The sequence below is a fragment of the Amyelois transitella genome, chromosome 30 (assembly GCF_032362555.1).
Source record: "Amyelois transitella isolate CPQ chromosome 30, ilAmyTran1.1, whole genome shotgun sequence".
Taxonomy (NCBI): Eukaryota; Metazoa; Arthropoda; class Insecta; order Lepidoptera; family Pyralidae; genus Amyelois; species Amyelois transitella.
The window spans coordinates 3,718,389-3,745,259 of NC_083533.1; the positions used below are offsets into that span (position 1 = coordinate 3,718,389).

Genomic DNA, 26,871 nt, shown 5'->3' on the forward strand with positions numbered 1-26,871 from the left:
CTTATTCTTTCACTCATGTCAGGTCCGTCCGTCGCTCAGTATTTTGCTTGCATTTGCATTGTATATTATTTCATTTTCATTATTTCTGTTGTAGGAAATGGACGCATAATGTGGTTGAAGTGAGTCATGTTGATAAGCGTTTCCTTGGTGAATCTCAATTAATTTACACATAACGTCGTAGTGAATTAGAAATGGCGTTAACCGCCGTTGCGGAGGAGTATTTCCGCACATTGAACCCCCTGGCTTCAAAAATACACGAAGACATAGTAGAAGCGAAGAATTCTTACGAAAATATTTGGGAAACGCTTACTGAAAAGGAAAAGGTGGGTTTGTGTAATTATAGTTTCAATACTTCCATATAATTGATGTAGCGAAACAAATTACGTTCATTTCCTTGAATCAATACAAATTAGTCACGGAAGACAAAAACTTTCAAATCCATCGTAGTTCATTTGCATTTTATTACGATTACATTAAACAAAAAAAAAAAACTTCATATCTACTATCATTCAAATAACCATTCAAAAATACTGAATGATTAAAAATAATTTCAGGTTGAAATAATAAATGAATCTATAATAAAACCAGAGATAGCACTCAAATATGCTCTACTGGACACGCTAGAGTTTGATTTGAATGATCCTCCTGTCCGGAAAGATGATCTCATGTCATTCTTTGGGCGGGAACATGGTATGAAGTTGATACAAGATGAAAACGGCTCATACAGGTAAGTTTTTTAAAGGCTTATTGTACAAGACCTTAGGCCTTGAGGCTTAATGGCTGAGGGTGCACTTGGTAAGATGAGAGAGAGAGAGATTGAATGAGACATCAGTATACGTACTAAATGTATTTTATTTTGTATATATAAAAAGTATATGACCTCCTGGCACCAATAAAAAAAGAATAGGACCACTCCATCTTATTCCCATGGATGTCATAAAAGGCGACTAAGAGATAGGCTTATAAACTTCAGATTCTTCTTGTAGATATCAATTCTATCATTAAGCCACACAGCTGAACATGGCCTTTCAGCCGTTCAATAGTTTAAAATCAATGAACTGTTACAGAGACGAACACTCCGCACCGTTCCTGTACCAAACCAGAAGCCAACTGAACCTCTGTGCATTATCGGAGCACAGAGCGAAGGAGCCGGCAAAAGCATCGTCTCCCGTGCCGGTGATGACGGAATTAGCTCTGTCGCACTCCAAGGTTGTGTGCGAACTGAAGAACGCTTTGAAGTCGCACGATGTTCTCAAAAGTTATAAGGAGGAAGCCACCTCGCCCGGTTTCATTAGCAAGCTGATGGGGAACTTCAAGAATAAGGTATGTTTTATCACGTATACTTAAGTCCGTGTGGGTATATACCCTTGCGGGGTAGGCAGAGCCAAAAGTTATCAAAGACTGAAAGGCCTTTATGATAGAATTGAGATTCAAACAATGACAGGTTGCTAGCCCATCATCTAAAAGAAGAACAGAACCCGTTTTTTTTCACATATTCCATTATTTATTTGCTCCTTATAGTTGCAGCGTGATGTTATATAGCCTTAAGCCTTCCTCGATAAATGGTATATTCAACGCAAAAATAATTTTTCAATCTGAACCAGTAGTACCTGAGATTAGCGAGTTCAAACAAACTCATCAGCTTTGTAATATTAGTATAGATAATAAAATTATTTGTTTAAAACTGACTTTAGACCCATAACATTAAAGATGTACCAATATTTCTTATTCTTTCTCGTAACACAGGTTCTTCGGACACCTAGCACGGGCACCAGTTCTCTACAATCTCTTGCTGTATTGTGCATGCTATCTATAATATTAGGTTATATTTGAGTTGTTTTCGTGGAGAAAATAAAGATATTTATTATTTATTTATTTATTATTTTGAATCAGGATGAAGAGCGCGAATATCTCGTGCCGTCGTCGGCGCAGACGCAGATTGTGGCGTCGTCGGACAACTTCTTCAGAACCAATTTCAAGAGTCCATCGACTGATGCCAAGTTTGAGAAGGATTATAGAAACAGCGTCCTCAAGTCGAGCAGTGGTGAGGATTTTATCATTTACATACATACATACGGTCACGTCTATATCCCTTGCGGGGTAAACAGAGCCAACAGTCTTGAAAAGACTGAATGAATTGAGATTCAAATAGTGACAGGTTGCTAGCCTATCGCCTAAAAAAGAATCCCAAGTTTGTAAGCCTATTCCTTAGTCGCCTTTTAGGACATCCATGGGAAAGAGATGGAGTGGTCCTATTCTTTTTTGTATTGGTGCCGGGAACTACACGGCACCATCACCACCATTTTATCATTTATTCGTATATAAGTCATGTTTATATCCTTTGCTGGGTAGACGGAGCCAGTAGTCACGAAAGACTGACAGGCCACGTTCAGATGTTAGGCTTAATGATAGAGATTCAAATAGTGACATGTTGTTAGCCCATCGCCTATAAGAAGAATACCAAGTTTATAAGACTATCCCTTAGTCATCTTTTACGACATCCGTGTGAGAGATGGAGTGGTTCTATTCTTTTACTTTTGGTACAGAATACCATACGGATTTCGATGCGAATTTTTTAAATAGATAGATTGATTGAAGAGGAAGGTTTATATGTACTATAAATGTTACCCGTTCGAAGATATAGCGTGTCGCTAGCTATAATATATAGTGATAAACAGTCTTACAAACTTTATTAACAGTACAATAACTTCTAAGTAATAAGTCTTCTAAGTTCAAGTGTCGTGTGGTTCCCAAAAAAAGAAAAGGACCACTCCATCTCTTTCCATGGATGTCGTAAAGGTGACTAAGGGATAGGCTTACAAACTTGGGATTCTTTTTTAGGCGGTGGGCTAGCAATCTGTCACTATTTGAATCTCAATTCTATCATTAAGCCAAATAGCTGAACTGGCCATGTTCAATCTTTTCAAAACTGTTGGCTTTGTCTACCCCACAAGGGATATAGACGTGACCATATGTATGTATGTATAACTTCTAAGAATTGTGCTATTTACTAATGGCTCATATCAAATATTAGTATAACGTATAAACGTGTCATATCATTGTTTAGTCTATAACAATGTAATGACTAACAATCGTGCCTATTCTAATGTGTAATTATAAACAGATTAAACTCAAGATAAAATAGTAAGGCAGGCATTATACGTACGGCTTTATGAAGAGTAGAACTATGATTTATTTTGTTTTGCAGTAATTTTCTCCCATAATCACGTCTTTGAAAATTACGGAGTAGACAGAGCCAACAGTCTTTAAAAGACTGAAATGCCGCGTTCATGCTTGACGTTCTTCCACCTGGATTTAGTCCTATTTGCATCCTCAACACTCTGGAGAGGAGCCCGGGGTGTGCCTTTGACCGTGGACCCTGGATTGGGTGAGTCAGGTTTTTACACGAAGCGACTCCCGTCTGACCTCCGCAACCTTTGCAGGGGAACCTAACCCGTATTTGGATCGATCACGGTTACACATCCAGTTGCCTGAATGTGCAGGATGTTTTTTCCTCACCTTTAGAGTAACGTGTAGTATTGAAACTAATGTACGTAACTTCGATAGTAGTTATTGGTACATGGTCGTGGTGGGATTCGAACCTGTGCCTTTTTACCGATTCGACCACCTACGCTCTGCGTTTATGTTTGATACATTTACTTGTGTTTGGTTTGAGTACAAAATTGTTTTTTACAGACATACATATGGTCACGTCTATATTCCTTGTGGTGTAGACATCTTAATTATATCATACATACATACATAAAATCACGCTTCTTTCCCGGAGGGGTAGGCAGAGACTACCTCTTTCCACTTGCCACGATCTCTGCATACTGCCTTCGCTTCATCCACATTCATAACTCTCTTCATGCAAGCTCGGCTGTATCGGGTACTTTTGACCTATATCATTAGGCCAATTACCTGAACGTGGCCTATCAGCCTTTTCAAGACTGTTGGCTCTGTCTACGCCGCAAGTTGATTTTTTAATTCACTAAATACTTCTTCCATATTTTCAGATATATCCGAAGAGAACCGTGGTCTTCTATCTTCGAGTCAAGCTTCCTCCACGGACTTCCAATCTACCGAGACTCTAACTGACTCTTTGCCAAAGACAGGTTATGATTTCTTAGACAATTGGTAAGGTTTGAAATGTCAAATTTATGACCTAAAGAGATTTCTGATGAAATTATTACGATTTTGTAATACAATTTTTGTTTTAATACTCTCCAGTAAGCATTCATGCCTTTTTCTAGAGTGGTAAGCAGGTTGGAAAATAAAATTGATGACCTAAAGATATTTCTGATGAAATGATTACGATTTTGTAATACAATTTTTGTTTTAATACTCTCCAGTAAGTATTCATGCCTTTTTCTAGAGTGGTAAGCAGAGGCTAAATCTTAACAGTTACCTATTAAATGCATATATCTGTTACTTCATACAAACTATACGTAAATAATGAATTGACAGATCACCCGCATATTCAGACAACTGGATGTGTAATCATGATACAATATGAGTTAGGTTCTTCTGCAAAGGTTGCGGAGATCAGACGGGAGTCGCTTCGTGTAAAAACCTGACTCACCCAATCCAGGGTCCATGGTCAAGGGCTTACCCCGGGCTCATCTCCAGAGTGGTGAAGATGTATCCGGGACATAATTAACTCAATTTATAAAGAAAATCTGTAAAGTGTTATAATGTGTTAAGGAATTTTTAGGAGCAATTATTAGATGCCTTATATTTCCGAAATTCGTTATCTTAGTTCAGTTGCACGTAATCTTAGATTTTCGAGACTTTTGTCCCTGTCTACCCCATAAGGAAAAAGGAATGAATTTTTGGTCATGCAAAACTAATATAACAACTAAGTACTAAATGAATTGTATTGTATTTTGGTTGATACAGTTGCACACTCCTACGTTATAACAGATTTTTAATTGTAAAGTTTGATTAATTATTTTTTTTTATACGCAAATATCAATGGATACGTGTTTTTTTTATTGCATGTGTAGTTTTTTTTATATATAATTAATCTTGCGCTGTGTGGATGTTGCAATACATATAATTAGAGTTTAGATATATAGGTACTGTGCGACATGTAATTTAAATACGTTTTTGTAGCAACCTTCTTTTTGTGTGTGGCAAAATTATCATAGATTTCGTGTTGTTTAATTGGTAGATAATATACGGTGTTGCCAGTTCTGCTATGAATTTTCTACTAATTTTAATCTTGTTGTATGTCGTATGTATGTTGATAGTTCCCGACCGACGAAACCAGTTCTTTGGTCCATTGAGTTCGTAGCTTAAAACAAGTCTCGAACTTACTTTGGGGCTAAAACAATGAGTGATTTGCGCCCTATATTATTTTCTAGATTTTTTATTATTATGATTATAAAACTTTAATCACTAATATATATATAAATGCGGCATCAATAACCGTTGCGTAGTTTTAAAGATCTAAACATACATACATACTGACAGACAACGGAACCTGACTTTGTTTTATACTATGTTGTATGTTAGCAGAGGTAGTATTAAATACTTTGCCAAAAATACTATCAAGATAAGGCGAGTTTCACACTATAGGCAATGGCATCGTGTGAGAATAGCCTTATTTTTGTGATATTTTAATCTCATTAAAATAAAATAAGACTGCTTGTATTTGTACCATTTTTTATAACATTTATGTTTTTATTATTATTTAATGAAAATCTGTAATGTCAAATGTATATTTAAAATAAAAAAAAAGAATTGCATTTTTATAATTGTCTATTGAAAGTGATGCAATTTTAAAATTTGAAGTAATTATATTACTAAAAAAAATGCTCTCAAAGCTAAACTGCATTTATACTATTTGTGTTAAATTAAGATTTATTTATTTAGGTATAAGATTTCATTACTGTAGAAATTAATAGAACAATAATAGCATCAGTACATACATTATGTGTAATCGTGTAATAAATATAATTGAAAAATATAAATATTTCTTTTATTTATGTTTGACATTGCGCGGATTCCCGCGTAAATCGAAAAATCACTATAAATCCCATAATTTAGGGAAATCCTCTCGGATTGCACCCCTAGACCACATAAAGAACCTACATGCCAAATGTCAAAGTCTCTAGACCCAGCGGTTTGGTCTGTATGTTATGTTCATATGTCAGTCACTCATTCACTTTTTTCTTATATACCTATATTTATTTAGATTGTACCATATATTGTTGTTTTTTTTTTGCGAAAACCATTAAGGTAAGCTAATAATCTTGTAATATATTATTGGTATTAATAATTACTATGCCCAAGGGGGAAATAATATAAAGCCTATTGTACCATGAATGCGTAAACCAAAAATGTAAATGAAAAATCTTACAATTATTGGTAATTACGTCAGGTTAATAAAATAAAATCATTATAAGTATGAATAAATATTTTAATTACCAGTTCAAAAGTTACACTTTTTTTTTGCTTAAATTTAAATCCTTTCTTTGCTTACATATAAAATACATTAACCATGAGAAAATGTCACTAGTAACCAATTAACGTACTTTAAAAAAATTGCACTTATTCATCTGTGACAATGTACATATATCAAAATAAGAATAAAATCATTCTTAAAAAGTTTTATCGCGAATAAAACTATCGCTGTCCCGTTTCAAGTCAAAATAAAAAGCGAAACAGCGATACTTTGCCGTGAAGTAAACACAGCATTGTGTGTGTCATTCTACTGTATCTGGTTTGATGACTAAAATAATGACTTTATATACATAGGTATGCCTACAATAAAAACTTTATAAGGTCTATAACTGCTGGAGAACTTAATAATTTGTCCTTAAAAATATGATTTAAGGTAAAATAAAAAATCTAATACAGTTCAAACAACTTGGGATTCATCTTTTAGGCGATGGTCCAGCAACCTATCACAATTTTAATATCAATTCCATCATCAACACTGTCATTGCCTTTCCAAAAGACTCAACTCCGTCTACCCTGCAAGAGATAAAAACTTAAATATACATGTATTGCTACATACCAATTTTTTTTTTAACCTCCATACATCAAAACGCAATACATACATTCCATCCGGCTATGACCTGTGATTAAGGACAGTTCACCAGCAGTCCACATGGCTTAGTAACCGGATATGATCATGCCCTTCTCCACCTGGTCAGCCTTGTCGTTCCCGGTCAGTAGTTCGATAAGCTTCAAACCAAACCAGTAGGCTGTGCCGGGGCCCTGGAAAAAAAAAAAAGTATTTAATTTGATGATAGCTTCTGATAACTTTTATAAAAAAAATATCTCCCTCCCGACTCCTCTTAAGGGCCAATACAGGGTGTCAGCTTTTTACTGGACTTTTAACATACATACATAAAATCACGGACTACCGCCGAGCTTGCATGCAGAGTTATGAATGTGGATGAAGCGAAGGAAGTGTGCAGAGATCGTGGCAAGTGGGAAGAGGTAGTCTCCTCTGCCTACCCCTCCGGGAAAGAGGCGTGACTTTATGTATGTACTAGCGACCCGCCCTGACTTCGCACGGGTGCAAAATTCGGAAAAAATTATACACAAAAACCTTCCTCTTGAATCAGTCTTCCTGTTACAAAAAACCGCATCAAATTCCGTTGCGTAATTTTAAAGATTTAAGCATACAGCAGACAAACAGACTAAAATAGCGACTTTGTTTTATACTATGTATGTATGTATGTATGTACTCACTCTGCTCGTAACCACGTTGCCATCTACCACGACCCTTTCCCCCTCCACGTATATGTAGTCACCCGTGATCTTGTCTTTCGTAGTCGGGTAAGATGTCACCCGTTTGCCCTGAGCGACGCCGTGGGCGACAAAGGCTGTCGGTGCTGGAAAATAAGAAATTAAAACATTAATTAATGAAGAATCTCTTATAATTCTTAAATTATAAGAGATTCTTCATTAATTTGATGATAACAATAATAGAATTATAAGAGATTCTTCATTAATTTGATGATAACAATAATAATTTGATTTTTTAAAGATAATGAAATAAGTGAACAAATAAGACAATTTATTTTGGGATATTGAAAAAAGTAAAAATTGAATAATTTTATATGGAAATATGTAATAAAATAGGACCACTCCATCTCTCTCCCATGGATGTCGTAAAAGACGACTAAGGGATAGTCTTACAAACTTGGATTCTTTTTTAGGCGATGGGCTAGCAACCTGTCACTATTTGAATCTCAATTCTATCATCAAGCCATACAGCTGAACGTGGCCTTTCAGTATTTTCAAGACTGTTGGCTCTGTCTACTCCCGCAAGGGATATAGACGTGACTGTATGTATGTATGTTTGTAAGAATTATAAATGCCCGTTTTCACCAATGATTCTTAAATGCTAAGTGTCACTTAAGCAGCATTTAGGTTGTCCCTTAGTAAAAATTCATTTTCACGAGCCACCGAACAATTTAAGTGTTTGAAATGTCGTTCAGAGGATTTTCTGAGAAAGGTTTATATATAAATGCTTTCAAAGACATAATATACAAGATACATTATAGCATTCATATATAAATGCTTTCCGTGCGAAGCCGGGACAAGTGGCGCATAGTCTTACCTGCACATATAGCGGCAATAATTCTGCCAGATTTCTCATGTTCCTTCAGCAGCGTACCAACCACATTGGACTTAGACAGACGATCTGAACCTTCAAGACCGCCTGGTAAAATTACCTGCAACAAAACAATTTATATTACATCCATCCACATTATTTGAAGAAGCGAAGGAAGTATGCAGAGATCGTGGCAAGTGGAAAGATGTAGTCTCTGCCTCCCCTCCAGGAAAGAGGCAGTACATACACATACATATGGTCACGTCTATATCCCTTGCGGGGTAGACAGAGCCACCAGTCTTGAAAAGACTGAATGGTCACGTTCAGCTATTTGGCTTAATGATAGAATTGTGATTCAAATAGTGACAGGTTGCTAGCCCATCGCCTAAAAAAGAATCCCAAGTTTGTAAGCCTATGCCTTAGTCGCCTTTTACGACATCCACGGGAAAGAGAAGGAGTGGTCCTATTCTTTTTTGTATTGGTGCCGGGAACCACACGGCACTGACCTGAAACAAAACAATTTATATTACATCCATCCACATTATTTCCAGGTTCAGGCTGTAAGGCTCTGGAATGCTCTTCCTGAAATGATTAGGAGGTTTTATTTTAAAACCGATACGAATTATCCAAGACGAAGGTATATATTTATAAATGCTAACCGTGCGAAGGCGGGGCGGGTCGATTTACATCCAGAAGGAAGAAGTTAACCTTCTCTTACTCTGTCTAAATGTGTTTAATATTAACAGCATCATACTGAGGAGTCTCAGCCAGGGCATCCGACAGTGACTTATCAGGCACCAGGGTTAGCTGACGTGGGCACAGAACTAGAGAGAGTCAGAAGTGCACCTTCTCTTACTCTGTTTGTCCGAATGTTTTGGCGGCCTCTGTGGCGCAGCGGTAGTGCTTGTCTGTGACACCGGAGGTCCCGGGTTCGAATCCCAGTCAGGGCATGATAAGAAACGAACTTTCTCTGATTGGCCTGGGTCTTGGATGTTTATCTATATAAGTATTTATTATTAAATTAAATAAAGTACCGTTGAGTTAGTATCTCGTAACACAATTCCCGAACTTACTTGACTATCAGAGAGAGGCTAACTCAATCTGTGTAATTTGTTCCGTATATATTTATGTGGTAAATACTAACAGCATCATACTGAGGAGTCTCGGCCAGGGCATCCGACAGTGACTTATCAGGCACCAGGGTTAGCTGACGCGAGCACAGAACTGGAGAGTTTCCGTCCAGACCGGCCAATGTTACTGTCACCTGTTGAAACGTAATCATCAGAATTTGAATTTTTAAGTTTGAATTGTTGTGAAGTTGACGTTGTTGATGAAAATGCTGCAGTGCAGTTTGTTACAGCTTCTTTTGATCTGATGATTTTGGAAGCAGCGGTGAAATTAGTTTAAATTAATTCATTTGACGTCAACCATTGTTGTGAAACCATAACATAATGGCAATTATTAAGTGATATGAAGTGTCCTATAATAATGAATAAAAAATTTGAATTTGATATATTCCAGGTTTGGTTTCCTATGTAGTAAAGTGTGTACCAGCCGTTTCTCTTCCCGTGCAGACTGTTAAAGACAATCAAGGGAGAGTTTAATAAACATCGGATTCTTCTCTTAGGTGATGGGCTAGCAACGTGTCACTATTTGAATCTCAATCAATGAATGTGGAATCTTTTCAATAAATACTTATAGTCACATATAGACGTGACCTTGTGGGGTAGACAGAGCAATTAGTCTTGAAAAGACTGAAAGGTGTACACTTACACCGCCTCTACGGAGCATGTCAACGGTGATGACCGTCTCCATCTCCTCTGCCCCCTGAGCTAGGATCACCAGTGCAGTCTTCGACATTCTACAAGTTGATAATAATCTGAAAATTAAATAAATAAAACTGAACTATATGTATGGGGGTGAAATTGGATAATGCTGAAGAAGCATGAAAGTAGCATAAATGCAGCAGAGATGGCATAGACAGACATTTGTTCACAATACGTACATATGGTCACGTCTATATCCCTTGTGGGGTAGACAGAGCCAAGAGTCTTAAAAAGATGGATACGCCACACTCAGCTATTAAGCTTAATGATAGAACTGAAATTCAAATAGTGACAGGTTGCTAGCCCATTGCCTAAAAAATATCCCAAGTTTGTAAACCTATCCCTTAGTCGCCTATTACGACATCCATGGGAAAGAGATGGAGTGGTCCTATTCTTTTTTGAACGGGTGAACAATGCGTGGGGATTATGGAACCCATAGGTTTGGCGTATTACCCAGGTTCGATCCAGTATGGGGTATGATGGTCTTTCAACATCAAAAAGCTTAAGCCACCTCATATTGACCTAATAATCCAAGAGCTGTAAGATCTCCCATTTTACAGCTTTCTAGAAGAGTCCTAAGAACCCATCCAGCGTGCCGCCGACTTCGTACGCTAGTCGCTAGTCGTCGGTCGGTGACACGCTGCACTGCGCCGTTTAATTACACACCTTCAATCCAGTCTGACCGAAGTCAAGACCTAGGTCGGTACGTGTTATTTAACTAATTACGGACTGAACACATGGACCTCAGGGTTCCTCCGCTACGCTGTTGAGTGTTGTTGATTATGAACTGTTTGTCTAATGACGATTACCTTCAAAAAACTTTACGTGTAAAAGAAACTTTGCCGGTAGCCCTGTAATTGTGCAAGTAAAACTTTATTTATAACCTCACCTTTGACTAGGAGGAACAAATGATGCAATCACTAAATTGTTTTTACAAGATAATGTTACCGGGCGGCTGATAAACGTTAATGTTGATTTTATTCTAGAAGAAAACATCAAATCAAATCAAAAAGACAAAACGCCGACGACAGACGACAGGAAGGCAAAAACACAGTCCAAGAACCGCCGCGGTTGATTACGTAATAATTTGATTTTTTAAAGATAATCAAATAAGTGAACACATAAGGCAATTTATTTTGGGATAACGAAAAAAATTCAAAATTCAAATTCAAACTTTTATTTGCATAATATGAAAAAGTAAAAATAAAATATTTTTTTATGCAAATAATAGAAATAAATAGACTTAAACACAAAACGACATAAATAAAATTATGGTAATTCAAATATTTCTTGTTTCTAAACGAAAATTCTTTCATTGTCTTGCTTGTTTTGTTTGTCTATTGTTAAGCGGTTTTGTCCTTTAGTGTTGCCATGCAATATAAATAATTTTCCCTTTTCAGCTAAATTAAATTGTTATTATTTGTCATTATGCGTTTTAATAATCTATGAAAAGTATTAATTGTTGACAATGAAGCGACTTACGTCTAATCTCCGTAGCCTTCACAAAAAACCCTAACACATACACATAATATGTAGCAACGAAATGTGTAACCATGGGAGATGGGATAATGGTGAAACCATTATCTACCATACAGGTACTAGCATAAATTATGCTGGTTTTCTCACTATAATATTCCCTACCGTAATAGCATGGGTTTGTATCCGGCAGTGCCGTGTGGTTCTTGGCACTAAAGAAAATGGAAGAAACTTCTTTTACTTTCCTGTGGATGATATAAAAAGAGATCATATTTGAAGTCGTTTAAGAACACAAACACATATATGAAGGTGCAAAATTTAGCTACACATACTTATTACACAACTTACAGCTTGGCAAATAAGAGTTTGCACCGGTGACAGATGGAACTAAAGAGTGTGAATAATGGCAACACTATTTTGCTATCATAAACTTGTACATACGAAGTCGAACATTTGTTTTGGTTTTTGTGTATTGGTGAAATTTAAAGTTTGAATAATTCGTAAAATATATGTATAAATATGAATAAAACTATCCGGAGCAGTTGTAGAAAGGTCATTCATAGAGTGTTCTTGCATTGTTTGGCAGAACAAGAAGCTGGAGAAATTATGCATGCAATTGATGATGTTTATAGACGAACAGCCGAAATGACAGGTATTTATTTATATGTAATTATTATTTAGTCATAGAATATAGTAATAAAACATTGTTTTAAGGATTTTAAGTACTAAGATCATAATTTATTGTGAAAAATAGATTTTAACTTCAACGCTATTTGGAGGTTATGTTTTGCAAATTTGCAGTGGCATGTAATCTAGGACAACGTAAGATTGATCTTTATTTTTTTTTTCACAATTATATTTAGGTGTTAGCATAAACACTGTCCGAAATATTGAAAAAGAAGGTGCTAGAAATAAGGGCGTGTTTTCTACACCAGGAAAACATAGAAAAGGTTAACTTTTATTCAGTAGACTATGAGTTTGATTATTACTAGCTTTAATTTTGTTTTAAATGTTTTTTGTAGATGGCAGCTCAGCAAGCATTTGAAAGTATCTCTGTGGAAAATTGGGTAAATTCATGCAGACATGTTATGAAAATTGAAAAGGAGTATTTTGAGAGAGGCAGAACTTTATACACCGATATAGAGCAATGAGTCATTCCTGTTAATGATGACAGCAGCCGTGAAGAGTCATCAGTAGGTATAGGCTATTTGACAAAGTTCTAAAAACTATCTTAGGGTATTTATTTGTTTATAAGGAGCCCTACACACTTTTCTGTCTTTATTTTAGCTATTTTATAAAAAAATCGAAAAAGAAAATGCAATATTCAAATATGCCGCCAAAACGTGACTTTTATTTAACTTGTGCCACATCATATATGTAAAAAGTAGTAGGTTTCAGCTTGCTCGGCGTGATAATGATGATATATCAATATTACCAAAACACGTCCTCTTTTTTGTGAAGACACCACTTTGATGTGATTATTTACGATGATAAGTTCTTATTATTCGGCAGCATAAAAATCTGGATTGTCTTTGAAGAAGACGCCAACCATTATTGCGTCCACTTTTGGTAGGTTTCGACTGTCAGCTTTATCGAAATTGGTTTCCATTATTAAATACCTATTACTATGTTATCTGAGCAATCCTGAGCAATAAAATACTTATAAAATCTTGAAAAATAATAACGAACACCAAGGAACGGTGCGATCCACAGTATGTTATGCGTAATTTACGTCATAATAGAAATAGCCAATCACGGTCATTTTTAGTCACGTGACAGCTGAATAAAAAGCCCTAATTTTCGGAGACGGATTTTGATAAAATAATGCATTATTTTTATCTCGCGTTATTACAAACCGCTCCAAAAAAATAATATTAAGACTGATGACATAAAAGAAATGTATAGTTTTATTACAGTCAAATAGCCTATCCTGTTATTCTGACATAGCAGGAACATCAACCCAAGATGCTGTCTTGTCAGGTGTAGAATACCTGGATGAAGAATTTGATTCTGATAAAATAAAATCACTGATAATCAACTGAGATTTTTTAATCCTACTTACATTATAAATGCGAAAGTTTGTAAGGATGTGTGGACGTGTATGTGTGTTTATTAGTCTTTGACACAGAAACTACTGGACGGATTATTATGAAATTTGGTAAACGAGTAGAATATGACTTGGACTAACAAATAGGATACTTTGTATTGCAAAATTTTCACGAGAATGAAGCCCCGGGAGGCAGCTAGTATCATAATTACATCTATAACACAGGCGAGCGTTACCATCCCTGAAATCTTTTCACACCATTTCATGATGTTGTCGACTTAGACCCTTCGCACACGAAGCTACTCAAATATTTCGGGAACTAGTCAGTAATTAAAGAGAGAAAGTATGGGCGGTGACGCTCAAGGAAGAGTTTTTTTAAGTAGCGTCGTGGGCTGTTGCTTCTTTTTCTCTATATAAAATCAATTACTCAAGTATCAAAACGGTTTAGATCAGGTTATATGGGGTGGCCATATGCAGAGAGGCAGCGCCCTCATTTTTTCCATACTTTTTTTGCCAAGCTGTATGTTATCCGTACCAAAAGGTTGACAATATAGATAGTCAAAGGTAAACATATCCGTCTATGACCTTCCTTGTACAAATTTTACAAAAATACGTTATAAGTGTCTGTTGCTTATGATAGATTTGAAATAATACAGAGTCATGTCACACCATAAATTTTTTCTTACGCGAACACTAATTCCGCACTCACAATTTTACACATAAGTTTTGGGAATTATATTGCTTATGACAACACAAAACGACAGATGTTCAATGATATATTGTCTATGACAGCTTCCTTTCTTCTTTCGTTGCTGTAACGTCAAGATTAAAGAAATTATTCGCATTTTTGCATAAAATTAATATTTCTTATATTTTTAACCGGTTAAACACGTAAAATATTAATATGTTAACATTTTATAGCTATCAGGCAACGCCCGTGCGATTCTTTTTGTCGGTTTATGTCATAAAAAATCTATGTTAGGTTATGAATCGTAACGTTGATTTTCAATACTTTTTGTCCGTTTCCATGTGTGTTTAAGAAATATAATAAATTTACATGGATTTCGTGAAGAGGGAATACCAATCTGTGATGGACGAGGAGAGTTTAAAAGCATTTAAATATTCAGACATGGTAAGTTTTGTTGCTTGAGTTTATTTGAAATGCTAAACACGTAAAGATAAAACTTTAATTGATACACATTGATTATTAGATAATCACATTTTATCGTAATATATTACTGCTTCTAATGTTTTCCTCAAATATGTCTGTCTCCGGCCAATTATGTCTGACTTTGTTACTTAGGTATTAAGATACATTTCAAGAGGAAAAATTCTACATAAATTAATGAAATCATTATTGTTGTATTTTTTACTACTTAAACTTTACACTGACTTTATCTAAACATAAAAAAACATTACGGTAAAATTTTTTAATTTTAAAAATATTTTAGTCTGCCTACCCCTCTGGGAAAGAGGCGTGATTTTATGTATGTATGTATGTATGTTAAATTTTACTTGCCCTATTCCATTTCATTTATCTATATTTTATTTCAGTATCAAAAACAACATGTAGAGATGGCAGCTGCTCAACCCACAGCTATTTCTATGGAGCAGATACACCAAGCAATGCAGAACACTATGAACACCTCAATCGTACATAACCTACAACTGCCCCTTTCACCTCGCCAAATCTCAACGCTCATGTTAAAAAGTAACCAAATTGGACGAAACCTGAATTTCAACAACATTCAATATTTACAGAGAAATTTGAATTCAGAACTTGATTTAGTGCACATGAGCGAAATACAACAAAATTTGAGCAGGCACGACGTAGATATGACAATGGGTCGAAATTTGGCCAACGATTTGGAATTACCAAATGGATTGGCGCACATACCAAATTTAGAACAAGATTTACGTATCGCTGATTTACCTCAAAATTTATCCGAAATGGGGCAGGAGATCGATTTGTCTCAGCATTTAAACAGGCACTCGGAGCATGATATGTTAGTGCAAGAGAGGAGGTTGTCCATTTTACAAGATGGTCAAGTTTTAGATCATAATTTTGCGCAAACTTTGGAACAAAATTTGGCGCACAGATTGGATCAAGTATTGGCTCAACGTATGGGCTATAGTGTTGTAAATGGAGTGCTGTTGCACGATGGTCAAAGAGTTGACGAGCATATGCTGCCGATGCAGTTCCATATCAAATCGGAGCAAGAGGATGATGCTTATTTTTACGATAGTATGAATCAATTGCCGAATGTCAATGGAATGAGTGGTGAGTGTTTTTTTTTTTTAATTAAAACCTATAATCTTTGCCATGTGGTTCCTGGCACCATTCAAAAAATAATAGGACCTCTCTATTTCTTTCTTATGGTGGAAAAAAGGCAACTAAGGGCTTCGGCTACTGTTGGCCTAGAAACTTGGGATTCTTCTTTTAGCCAATGGGCTAGCAACCTGCCATGATTTGAATTTTAATTCTATCATTAAAGCTAAAAGAGTAAATATATTTGATGAAAGAGGTTTATCTACTGTATTATTTTCTGTTCCAGGTCAAATACAAGAGCCCTCACCGCAGCCCATTCAGCAAGACAGCCAATTATATTCCGAATACACCAATCAAATGCCGAACGTTCCGGCTTTGAATGCCATAGACCTTTACTCGCGGCAGCCCTACCAAAACTATGCGGTAACCAGAGACAATCCACAAAATCTAGTGGTCAATAGACAATATGAGAACACCAGTCCGTATTCCGAAGAAATGAAGAAATCCGTTCAAAATGACAATTCGAAAATTGAACAACCCAAAGAGAATTTGAAACCTTCAGATCAGAATAAAATATATTATGCAGAATATCCATCGACTCTCTGTTCGTACAGTGAAGCCAAGGAGAAGAATGAGAACGATCCCAGCATCACAAATAAGTTGTATTCCGATGACCTCGCCATGGACATTAAAGGGGAATACACGTGTTACAAATGCCAAGCAGTTTTTCCATCAAAACGATCTCTGAAACAGCATTCAAAGAGCTGCTTGGAAGAAGGCAGCGATTTAGAGAAACTAGGCAAGTTTAGCTGCTCTCAGTGTTCTTACCGGTGCCAATCGCCAGCCATTTTGAAAATACACGAACGCACACACACTGGTGAAAAGCCGTTTTCATGTACATTCTGCGATTACAAATCCGGTCAAAAGAATAATGTTGCGAAACACATTTTGGTCCACATGAAAGAGAAGCCTTTTCGCTGTCAATATTGCAATTACAGGTGTGCGCAAAAGAACAATCTAGTTGTACATGAACGCACTCATACGGGCTACAAACCGTTTGCATGTCCGTATTGTGATTACCGAACTGTGCAGAAGCCGAATCTTGTTAAACATATGTATTTGCATACGGACCAGAAGCCATTCAGTTGTGATATGTGTAGCTATAAGTGCGTTCAGAAGACAAATTTGACGAAGCACAAACAGAGGCATTTGAACGAAAAGGATGCGGATAAAGTGGACAAAAATATAGTTAAACCGTACCAGCCTAGGCAGAAAAGTGTGAAGTGTCCTCACTGTGCTTACAAGTGCGTGCAAAAAGCAAGTTTGGACAAGCATTTATTGTATAAACATAACAGTGCCAATGCGGTTGATCTGAATTGTGTCAACGTAGAAAATACTGATACTGTGCAAAATTTGAGTGTGAAAAAGAACGACGAGTGTCAAACTTTAAGTCATAGTGTTAAGGTTTGATGTGTGATTGTGTTTAAGGTTTTTTATGGATTAATTTTATTAAAATTAATACTCCCAGTGACCATCAACAAATGTAATGTTAAAATATACCAAATAACAGGTGTTTTCTATTATTAGAAGATTTCTTTGACAGTCTTTACTTTAGGAAATATTATAAAGCTGGCTTTGATATATAAACTTACAGTACTTTAAAAAAACAAAATTCACATGCAAATATCTAATTGCCACTTTTTTTTAATCATGTATTTTATTATCGTTGCTTTACACAAGAAATAATGCAAAATAATTTTTACAATGTATTTTTTACTTTTTTTTTAATATTTTGTTGATCTACATTTTGTACAAACAATGAAATTTTCACTTCAAATCATTGCTTCCTTCTCGAACCTTCGATAAGGCATAGAAAAAAAAATTAAGATTGCGCGGAAAATCTAATTTTTTAACTCATTATTAATAATTATCCCAGTATAACTGGCTGAGTAATTATTCAAATGAAAATTCATAAAAATTGTCGTTGCAAATTGGCATTTTTGCAATGATGTTTATTTTGCGAATTTTACTAGATCAAACGCGTCGATGATGAAGTACACGCTAATTTGTACGTGATTTGATCAGCGCCATCTCGTGGTAACGTGATGGCACTAATACGAATTCAAATTCGCGTTTGCTAGCTTGACGCGTTTGATTAAGTGAAACTCGCACTACCCTCTCTGGTCATTTAAATAGCATACTTTTAAACCCGACGAAATGAGAGAGGAGTTATAAGTTTGACATGTCTGTCTGTGGCATCATAGCTCACTAACATCAAGCGATTGAAATTATGTTTTTTGGATTAAAGGTGAGATTGACGTACGTGTTTGATCATAATTGGTTGAGTCAAAGATCAAAAATTTGTGGGAGCTGAAAGTGGTGATAGAGAATATTTATGATTTAATCGAGAGCGTTCTTACCTTAACCCCCGGTGCAAAAAAAGTGATGTGTTATAAGTAAAATTTGTGTCGGGACTTTTCCTCAAATTTAATAGGTATTATAGAACTTGAATGACCAGTTGTAAAAATGGACTTATTGCTAAAATGGCAGACGCGCAGCCTATGAAATGAGATCCTTATTAAGATTATCGTAAGGTTTATTTTTAGTTGTAAGCTAAACGCCTTTTGGCTGTGAGTAATTTGTATTTTTTTTTTGACGTTTAAGCAACGAAATTGATTTTTAAGCGACAATATGTACCCAATTTTTAGGGACCAATTGAAATAAGAATCTGAAATATTTAAAATCCATATACTTCAAAATAATATTGCTATATATTTTTTTTAATAAGTTTTCAGACAGATTAAACATTAATTCTACCTGTATTTTTTTGTATTAACTCAGTCTTAGTTAGCATCAAGTGTCTTCCTGCAAACTAAATAAAATCGTGGTATCACCTAGTAAGTAGTTACTTACTTATTCATTCTAATTTTGCAAATTGGTCCCTTGAAATTGCGAGGTGTTTTGATTGGACCTGGTCACATACATATAGTGACGTCTATATCCCTTACCGGTTAGACAGAGCCAACTGTCTTAAACAGATTGATTTACCATGCTCAGCTTTTTGGCTTGATGATACCTGGTTACAAGTAAATATATTTAATTAAACATCACTAGATTTTGATCGTCCACAAAGTTTTATTTTAATTTTCAACCTTTTAATAAAGAAACTTGCAACCTATATAAATTAATGCTCTGTCGGCACCGTAATACACAAAGACGCCATATCTTCTAACCAGGTTCAATTCTTAACGAACTGTTACCAAGAGATTTGATTGTACCTTATTAACATCACAATATGTATAAATGTAGTTCTAAGAAAAACGATGTTTTTGTATTGTTTTTTAAGAATTAAATGCTTACCAAAGTGTATGGATTTTTCTTATATTTATGTCCGGTAGAAATGCTGCAGTGTAGTTTGTTTCGCTGCTTCTTCAATACGTATCACTTATAAAAGTATCACATGACTACACCCCTTTAAATAAATAAATGAATACGGGATAAAATACACAGATTGAGTTAGTCACGAAATAAGTTCGAGACTTGTGTTACGAGATATAACTCAACGATACTATATTTTATAATAAACTAGCGACCCGCCCCGGCTTCGCACGGGTGCAAAATTCTGAAAAAATCAATATGTTTATTTATCAAAATAGGTATTTCTCCATTATTTAATAGATGTTATTATACATAAAAACTTTCCTCTTGAATCACTCTACCTGTTACAAAAAACCGCATCAAAATCCGTTGCGTAATTTTAAAGATTTAAGCATACAGACAAACAGACTAAAATAGCGACTTTGTTTTATACTATGTAGTGATACTTACATAGATAAACATCCAAGACGCAGGCCAATCAGGAAAAGTTTTTTTCTCATCATGCCCTAACCGGGATTTGAACCCGGGACCTCCGGTGACACAGACAAGCGTACTACAGCTGCGCCACTGAGGCTGTCGAATCGAAAGGCCCCTTTTCGAGAGGGGTAGGCAGTGATCCTCAACTCACATTCCCTGCTTACTCCACCATAAACACTCTTAAATTCCGTCAACGATTTGATTTAAAAGCTCAAAAGGACCAAACGTTCCTTCGGGAAAGTTTGTATTTGCTCACGTTAAAGATTTGGTAAGGGCGATACGGGATATTTTTTTAAAATTATTTATTTTCAGTAATATTGTTATGTTATTATCGTGATGTTTGTTTGTTTGTAATATCTTTATTGAACAGAAATTTACACAGTTACAATAAGTAGTAGGTACATAGTATTTTTTTTCGACTGAAACTAAAATCTAATAGTTCAAACGATATACTAGTGCCATCTAGTTACTAAATTTACAACTATTAAAATGCATAGTTCGTTCACTCGACAAAAGGTGGCGTTGCTTTTAACAATTTGTACTTATCTATGATTTGTATCGTCGTGAAATAGATGTCACTGTCAGTTCAAAGAATTCAAAAAATTATCACTAACAGCCTTAAAGTCTTATTCGTAAGTTAAGAGTAAAGTCGCTTCCCGCGTCTGTTCCTCTGTATCTATGTATGCTTTGATCTTTAAAACTATAACGGATTTTGATGCATTTTTTATAGTATAGATATAGTGATTCCGGAGGAAGGTTTTATTTGTTTAAATGCTACCCGTGCGAAGCCGGGGCGGGTGGCCAGTAAAAGATATTGATATTAGGTATTGGTATCGTCTTATACTATATATAATATATATTTGTGCTATGATGCGATGAAATTGTCAGAATTTGGATTCAATTAAATGGAAAATAATTTGTTTCAACGTTTAATTTTTATATCAGGTATCACAATTGCTTCAGGAATCTTCTTTTCTATTAAGAGGTCAGGACGCAGCGGGGCTTACATCAGGAGGATGTAAAAGAACATTCCTTAGGTCAAATAAAGCGAGTTAAAGAAACCTACCTACAGCCTCATAAAATATATAATAACGTCTTTATCCTTTACGGGGTAGACAGCCAACAGTGTCGAAGAGGCAGAAAGGCCATGATCAGATGCAAGTACTATGACTCAAGATAGAATAGAGAAAGGGTGCTAGTAAATCACCTAAAAAAAAAAGAGTCCCAACAATATGGAAGCTTGCATTAGATGAATGTGCGCCTATTCCCCACGTCGTCTTTAACGACATCCATGGGGAAACAGATGGTATAATTTCTAAATTACGTTATTGTTAAAAATTGCCTCCAAATTTTCACATGCGAAATAGCTTCCTTTTGTAAAAAAGTACGTGGGTTTAAAAAAAAAGGTAAAAACACTGAGCCGTCAGGTGCCGCACGCACGCGTATCAGTTTTACAGTTTTGATTTAAAAGTTCTAAAAAAAAAATAACGCGGACTGGCCGCGGCTTAGAAAATGGCTCCTGTCAAAACTTTCCCGTTGATTTTTCGATGTTTGCTTACTCACTCAGAGTTGGGTACGGATTTTGTAATATATTTAAAACGTGAGTTATTTTACTTTTAATTTAATCTATACTGATATTATAAAGCTGAAGAGTTTGTTTGTTTGAACGCGTTAGTCTCAGGAACTAAGGTTCGAATTGAAAAATTCTTTTATATATATAACATCACGCTGCAACTATAAGGAGCAAAGAAATGATGGAATATGTGAAAAAAACGGGGAAAGTTAATCATCCTTAAGGGCTTCAATAATGCCCAAAATAACTATTCCACGCGGACAAAGTCGCGGGCACAGCTAGTTAAGAATATTTCTTGTTTAAATTTTAGGTAGGTAAGTCAAAATTTAAGGTAGGTATTTTAGGTACTCTAAGGGAAAAATGGAATCTCCATTTTTTATTCTCAACTATTTAAAGTACATAGTTACTTATTCTTAAATTCATCATAAATTTAATTATTATATTTTTTTAAATCATAGATTTTTTGTTCTTTTTGAGACAGACTAAGAGCTATTGCGTAGATTTCGTGGGAATTTGGAGAGAAAAGTGGCTTAATTTATTTCTGAAGGTAGATTATTTTATCTTGACTGTGCTTATATCGTCAAAATTGGTGTCTCTATGAGTTTGTCCGTTGTAAACAAAATAAATATTAATTTTGGAATTGAGCGAATCTTTATACCTCCGTTATCCAAGTTAAATAAAAAAAAGCTTGTATGTATGGCTACATAATCAATGAATCTTGGACTTATTGATTATTTAGCCTGTAATAATATTGTTTTTTCAATTGTTAAGTTTTTCTAAGAATGCAAAAAAAACATATATTTAAAAAATTAAAAAAGGAACATTCGACTCCATGAAGGTAGCTCTCTATGACGCCAATCACGGTGATGCCAACTCCCGACTCCCGGAATTAAGTCGTGCGTCTGACCGCGCCTCGGGCCGCGTCAATCACCCGACGCGCCCGTAAATTGTTTCCATTCGAAATTCAAATTTGAATTTGTAGGTCCATTGCGGTACTGGCAGGTATGAGTGGCGAGACAATTAAAATGAGATTGTTTTGCTCATCAACTTTTTTTGTGCCGTGTGGTTCTCGGCACCAATACAAAAAGAATAAGACCACTCCATCTCTTTCCCATGGATGTCGTAAAAGGCGACTAAGGGATAGGCTTACAAACTTGGGATTCTTTTTTAGGCGATGGGCTAGCAACCTGTCACTATTTGAATCACAATTCTATCATTAAGCCAAATAGCTGAACGTGGTCATTCAGTCTTTTCAAGACTGTTGGCTCTGTCTACCCCGCAAGGGATACAGACGTTATTATAAGTATGTATGTATGAATGTAACTTTTTAGGCTGAAGGGATGGGATGAAATCAAACTTTTTTTAAATTATTAATTGGTCTGGCAAATGAATGTGTATCTAACTATGATCTAATAAGTGTAAGGTTTCCTTGCTAAGATTTCAGACGGTAGTCGCTTCGTGTAAACCTTGACACACCCAATCCAGGAATCTGGTCACCCGCAGACTCCTATCCTGAGAGAAGAGATAGCGGGAATTTTAGAATATTAAGGATTATTGTACTTATCTCTTTCCTATGTCGTAAAGGGCGACTTTCAAAATAAAGTTTTAATACAACAAACATAATGCTCCCCTATTCTCATGGTCATGGAGATGATTATGTAATGAGTACAAGTATGTTTGTCTTTCTGTGTGTAATGTTTATGGACTGGACCGATTTTGATATTTTTTTAATGAATGTAACGTACAAAATTTACTAGTGATGCAACGGAACTGGCATAACGGAAGCAGAAACGGAATCAGATGTCAAAAGTAAATCTAAACGGAAGCGGAAGCGGAAACGGAAGCGGAAACGGAAGCGTTAATACTATAAAGAAAAAGCACAATTTTGTATTTTTAAATGTTTTTTATTAAATTTGTAGTAGTACAAGTAACAAAATTTAAAATTTTGAAATACCCACGACATAATAGTTTAAATGTACCAACCTATCTACTCTAAACGATGAAATTGGTTTCATAAAGAAATGTCTACTAAAGCGCCCCCTGATGAATTATTGACGTAAAACCTATCTAAGAATATGTAGCAATTTAATCCAAACCCATCACTGAAAACCGCATTAAAATCGGACTAGTGGTTTTGAAGATAAATGGCAACATTTGTTTGCACAAACAAACACACAAACAACCTCTCACCCCAAACGCGTTCCGTCGTGGGTAAGAATATAAATTAGTAGTCAAAATTAAATAGCGGCAAGTTATATTTAATAAAGAGTAACTTGGCCGCTTTTTCACCTTTTAGCCTATTTCTATGTTCTTCATATATATTAAACCAGCTCCGCTAAATAATTGCTCGCTGGCTACACTGCTGGGGGGAGCTGATAAGTATTGGCGAATTATTGGCAAGATATAGGGGTATTTGGGTCGCTCTCGCCCCGCATCCGTTTCGAGTTCTGTTATTAGTTTGCGGAACCAGAAGCAGAAACGGAACTGAAAAAACGTGCGGAACTTCTGCAGATGCAGAAGCGGAAGCAGAGTTCTGTTGCAACACTAAAATTTACCCTTCTACATATTTATTAATACATTATAAATTATGTGAACTATCTCCAATGAAAATTATCAATTCTTATTTAATAATAAACAATCGTAAAATTCATAAATGTATTATCATTTATGAATATAATTAAGTAATTAGCCGAGGTTACATAAAGATAAGCAATCTTTCTTTTAAATTTTCACGAAAGTGGGAGCAACAGGAATTTTTATTGAATAAATTCCTTATGTTGACTTTAAAATTACATAACCAACTTATTTTGATTACATACTTTTCTTTATAATTTATTACTCTTATCATGTTATTACTGATCAATACATTTTGTTATTCCCAATATTTGTTATCTTTTTAAATCCATTTAATAAAACGTATTGACTCAATGTATTGAAGGGTTAGTATACTTACTGCAAATTTATGTCACCATCGTGGGGTCGTAACTTCATAATACAATGGTCAGACAGACATGTTTTATAAATATCTTGGGATTATTTTCACGCGTCATTTGGTTATATTTTGATTTATTCAATGCAGTTCTAACGGGATAATCTATTTCGATATAACTTTAGTACCTACCTACATAAAATTATATTGAAGTACTAAGCGTAGGTATCAGTAAGTGTCATGTTATGGTCATGAAAAATGTGTATAAGTACTTATTATATAATACTAGCTGTCCCGGCAAACGTTGTTTTGCATTTAGTGGGTATGAAAAATAGATGTTGGCCGATTCTCAGACCTACTCAATATGCTCACAAAATTTCATGAGAAACGGTCAAGCCGTTTCGGACGTGTACGGGAACGAACATTGTGACACGAGTTTTATATGTAAGATGAAGATCTGTTTTATAAGTAATAGCTTAAGACCTTGTTGTACGCATATTATGCGAATAAAATGTTTAAGTTGAACAAAATATATTTAAATTTATTTGTATCACATAGCTCATATTCCGTCAAAGAGTTGAAAAAAAAAATTCGCGTAGTTAGCCATAATGAGGATTTTGTAAGCATTTATAAGGAAACGTAGCCATAGTTGCCTGGAAGAGATTGCATAATGTGATAAGGCCGCCTTTTGTACATTGCCTTAACATAAGTTTAGGATAAATATCTTGTTATAATTTTATGTGCAATAAAAGGGCATTCTATCTATCTATTTAACCCAAAAGGGATCACGGTCACATGTTTTCCTTTAGCATAAGAATAGTTGACACATATAGTAATCTACCTAAGTCAGAAAAGTGTTAGGATTCGAACCTGTGCTGTGCATCCTTTTTAATTCTGACGCTCTTGAACTGTTAAGTACTTATTAATACTAATAAACCGTTATAAATGAAAACGAGAAGTAATCAAGATCAGATTTATGTAACTTTATGTAGCGGAAAGAAACTTAATTATAACATCAAGAAAACCAGTCCTATACAAAGACAGCACGATAATTTGTAAACATTAGCACTTTTTAGACTAACTGTAGCGTGTAAATACACAAAAAGCCATTATTTATGGTCTACAGTTGCGTTAGAATGGATTTCTACAAAACATCATTAATAAAAACGCTTTTAAAATCAAAATATCAATAAATTATCCAACAATTGAATTCGCGCGTTTTTTAATGTCAAATTAGCCCGCCATATTCGACAATTGTCAATGTTGTATTGTTCTTTATTTGAATGCGTTCACGCGTAAGTTTTTTTTTTAATAAGAAGGGGTGATAGGGATGTTTATATGGGGTTTGCTTATCGTTTTTTTTTTCATTTTTCGAATTGCGTGTGGGCTCTGTGTTAGTCATTTGGATTTAGCAGTTTTTTTTTCTCGCAAAAAGGAATGTAATCTCTGCAAGAATGTAATGCATCTTTTTTTAATGCACATGTTGACGTGGGAACAACTTAAGTTGCACTTTTGCAGACAACAATTAATAAATACATACAATAAATACATACATACATACAATTACATACATATGGTCACGTCTATATCCCTTGCGGGGTAGACAGAGCCAACAGTCTTGAAAAGACTGAATGGCCACGTTCAGCTATTTGGCTTAATGATAGAATTGAGATTCAAATAGTGACGGGTTGCTAGCCCATCGCCTAAAAGAAGAATCCCAAGTTTATAAGCCTATCCCTTAGTCGCCTTTTACGACATCCATGGGAAAGAGATGGAGTGGTCCTATTCTTTTTTGTATTGGTGCCGGTAACCACACGGCATGAATAAATACCTACGTATATTAAGCTGTTACAAGATTTTGCGTTTGGCTTAATCACCATTATCACCATTCATTCCATCCAATGTTTACTTGTCAATTAATTTCGTAGGTATATTAATGAGTTTTAATGAAAGAATTTACTAATTTTAAATTTTTACGTTGCATTTAACTATTTATTGTAACATGATTCGAACCGTCTAAGATGAAATAAAGGTACGTTACGTGCGCGTTTAATACCTGTTTTTTTTATCTAATTTAGGTATGACTAGCTGTACCCACGACTTCGTCCGCTTGGAATAGTTATTTTTAGCATCATTGAAGCCCTCAAGGATGAATAATTTGCCCCGTTTTTTTCACATTTTGCATTATTTCTTTGTTCCTTAAAGTTGCAGCGTGATGTTTTATAGCCTAAAACCTTCCTCGATCAATAGTCTATTCAACGCAAAAATAAATTTTTCAATTCGGACATCTCTTGTTACTATAAACTATAGTAAAAAAGGAA

The 26,871-nt window shown here is 35.3% G+C and overlaps 3 protein-coding genes across 14 annotated transcripts; 2 read left to right on the forward strand and 1 right to left on the reverse strand.

Moving 5' to 3' along the window:
- Window positions 1-6: 6 nt before the first annotated feature.
- LOC106130995 (uncharacterized protein C1orf198 homolog) lies at window positions 7-5,913 on the forward strand. The gene is made up of 5 exons (XM_060953027.1): window positions 7-323; window positions 555-727; window positions 1,068-1,323; window positions 1,894-2,044; window positions 4,017-5,913. Exons 1-5 carry the CDS (start codon window positions 192-194, stop codon window positions 4,139-4,141), a joined length of 837 nt encoding a protein of 278 aa, XP_060809010.1. The 5' UTR covers window positions 7-191; the 3' UTR covers window positions 4,142-5,913.
- Window positions 5,914-6,410: 497 nt separating this feature from the next.
- On the reverse strand, window positions 6,411-12,286 carry LOC106131023 (protein dj-1beta). Of its 12 annotated transcripts, none has more exons than XM_060952915.1 (8): window positions 12,210-12,278; window positions 12,043-12,122; window positions 11,291-11,383; window positions 10,349-10,436; window positions 9,720-9,839; window positions 8,582-8,696; window positions 7,708-7,850; window positions 6,411-7,227 (listed from the first exon to the last, which is right to left on the reverse strand). In XM_060952915.1, the coding sequence occupies exons 2-8, from the start codon at window positions 12,051-12,053 to the stop codon at window positions 7,123-7,125; spliced, it is 675 nt and encodes a 224-aa protein (XP_060808898.1). In that variant the 5' UTR covers window positions 12,054-12,122; window positions 12,210-12,278; the 3' UTR covers window positions 6,411-7,122. The 12 variants fall into 12 exon arrangements, 11 of the variants coding, with proteins under 11 accessions (XP_060808898.1, XP_060808896.1, XP_060808895.1 ...); XM_060952913.1 differs by having other exon boundaries at window positions 10,349-10,454; window positions 12,226-12,277; XM_060952912.1 differs by having other exon boundaries at window positions 10,349-10,454; window positions 12,210-12,277.
- A 2,422-nt stretch (window positions 12,287-14,708) lies between these two features.
- LOC106131022 (zinc finger protein 649) lies at window positions 14,709-19,560 on the forward strand. Its single transcript, XM_013330006.2, has 3 exons — window positions 14,709-15,056; window positions 15,479-16,205; window positions 16,480-19,560. The coding sequence occupies exons 1-3, from the start codon at window positions 14,982-14,984 to the stop codon at window positions 17,661-17,663; spliced, it is 1,986 nt and encodes a 661-aa protein (XP_013185460.1). The 5' UTR covers window positions 14,709-14,981; the 3' UTR covers window positions 17,664-19,560.
- The last annotated feature ends 7,311 nt before the right edge of the window (window positions 19,561-26,871 follow it).

Excerpts from the sequence above, each read along its gene's own strand:
- LOC106130995 (XM_060953027.1), top strand. The coding sequence starts at position 192 with ATGGCGTTAACCGCCGTTGCGGAGGAGTATTTCCGCACATTGAACCCC. Across the intron at positions 324-554 it reads CGCTTACTGAAAAGGAAAAG|GTTGAAATAATAAATGAATC; the intron begins GTGGGTTTGTGT and ends AAATAATTTCAG. Across the intron at positions 2,045-4,016 it reads CGTCCTCAAGTCGAGCAGTG|ATATATCCGAAGAGAACCGT; the intron begins GTGAGGATTTTA and ends CCATATTTTCAG.
- LOC106131023 (XM_013330007.2), bottom strand. The coding sequence starts at position 11,397 with ATGTTTTCTTCTAGAATAAAATCAACATTAACGTTTATCAGCCGCCCG. Across the intron at positions 8,697-9,719 it reads AGACTCCTCAGTATGATGCT|GTAATTTTACCAGGCGGTCT; the intron begins GTTAGTATTTAC and ends GTTTTGTTGCAG. Across the intron at positions 7,228-7,707 it reads GCAACGTGGTTACGAGCAGA|GGCCCCGGCACAGCCTACTG; the intron begins GTGAGTACATAC and ends TTTTTTTTCCAG.
- LOC106131022 (XM_013330006.2), top strand. The coding sequence starts at position 14,982 with ATGGATTTCGTGAAGAGGGAATACCAATCTGTGATGGACGAGGAGAGT. Across the intron at positions 15,057-15,478 it reads CATTTAAATATTCAGACATG|TATCAAAAACAACATGTAGA; the intron begins GTAAGTTTTGTT and ends ATTTTATTTCAG. Across the intron at positions 16,206-16,479 it reads GAATGTCAATGGAATGAGTG|GTCAAATACAAGAGCCCTCA; the intron begins GTGAGTGTTTTT and ends TTTCTGTTCCAG.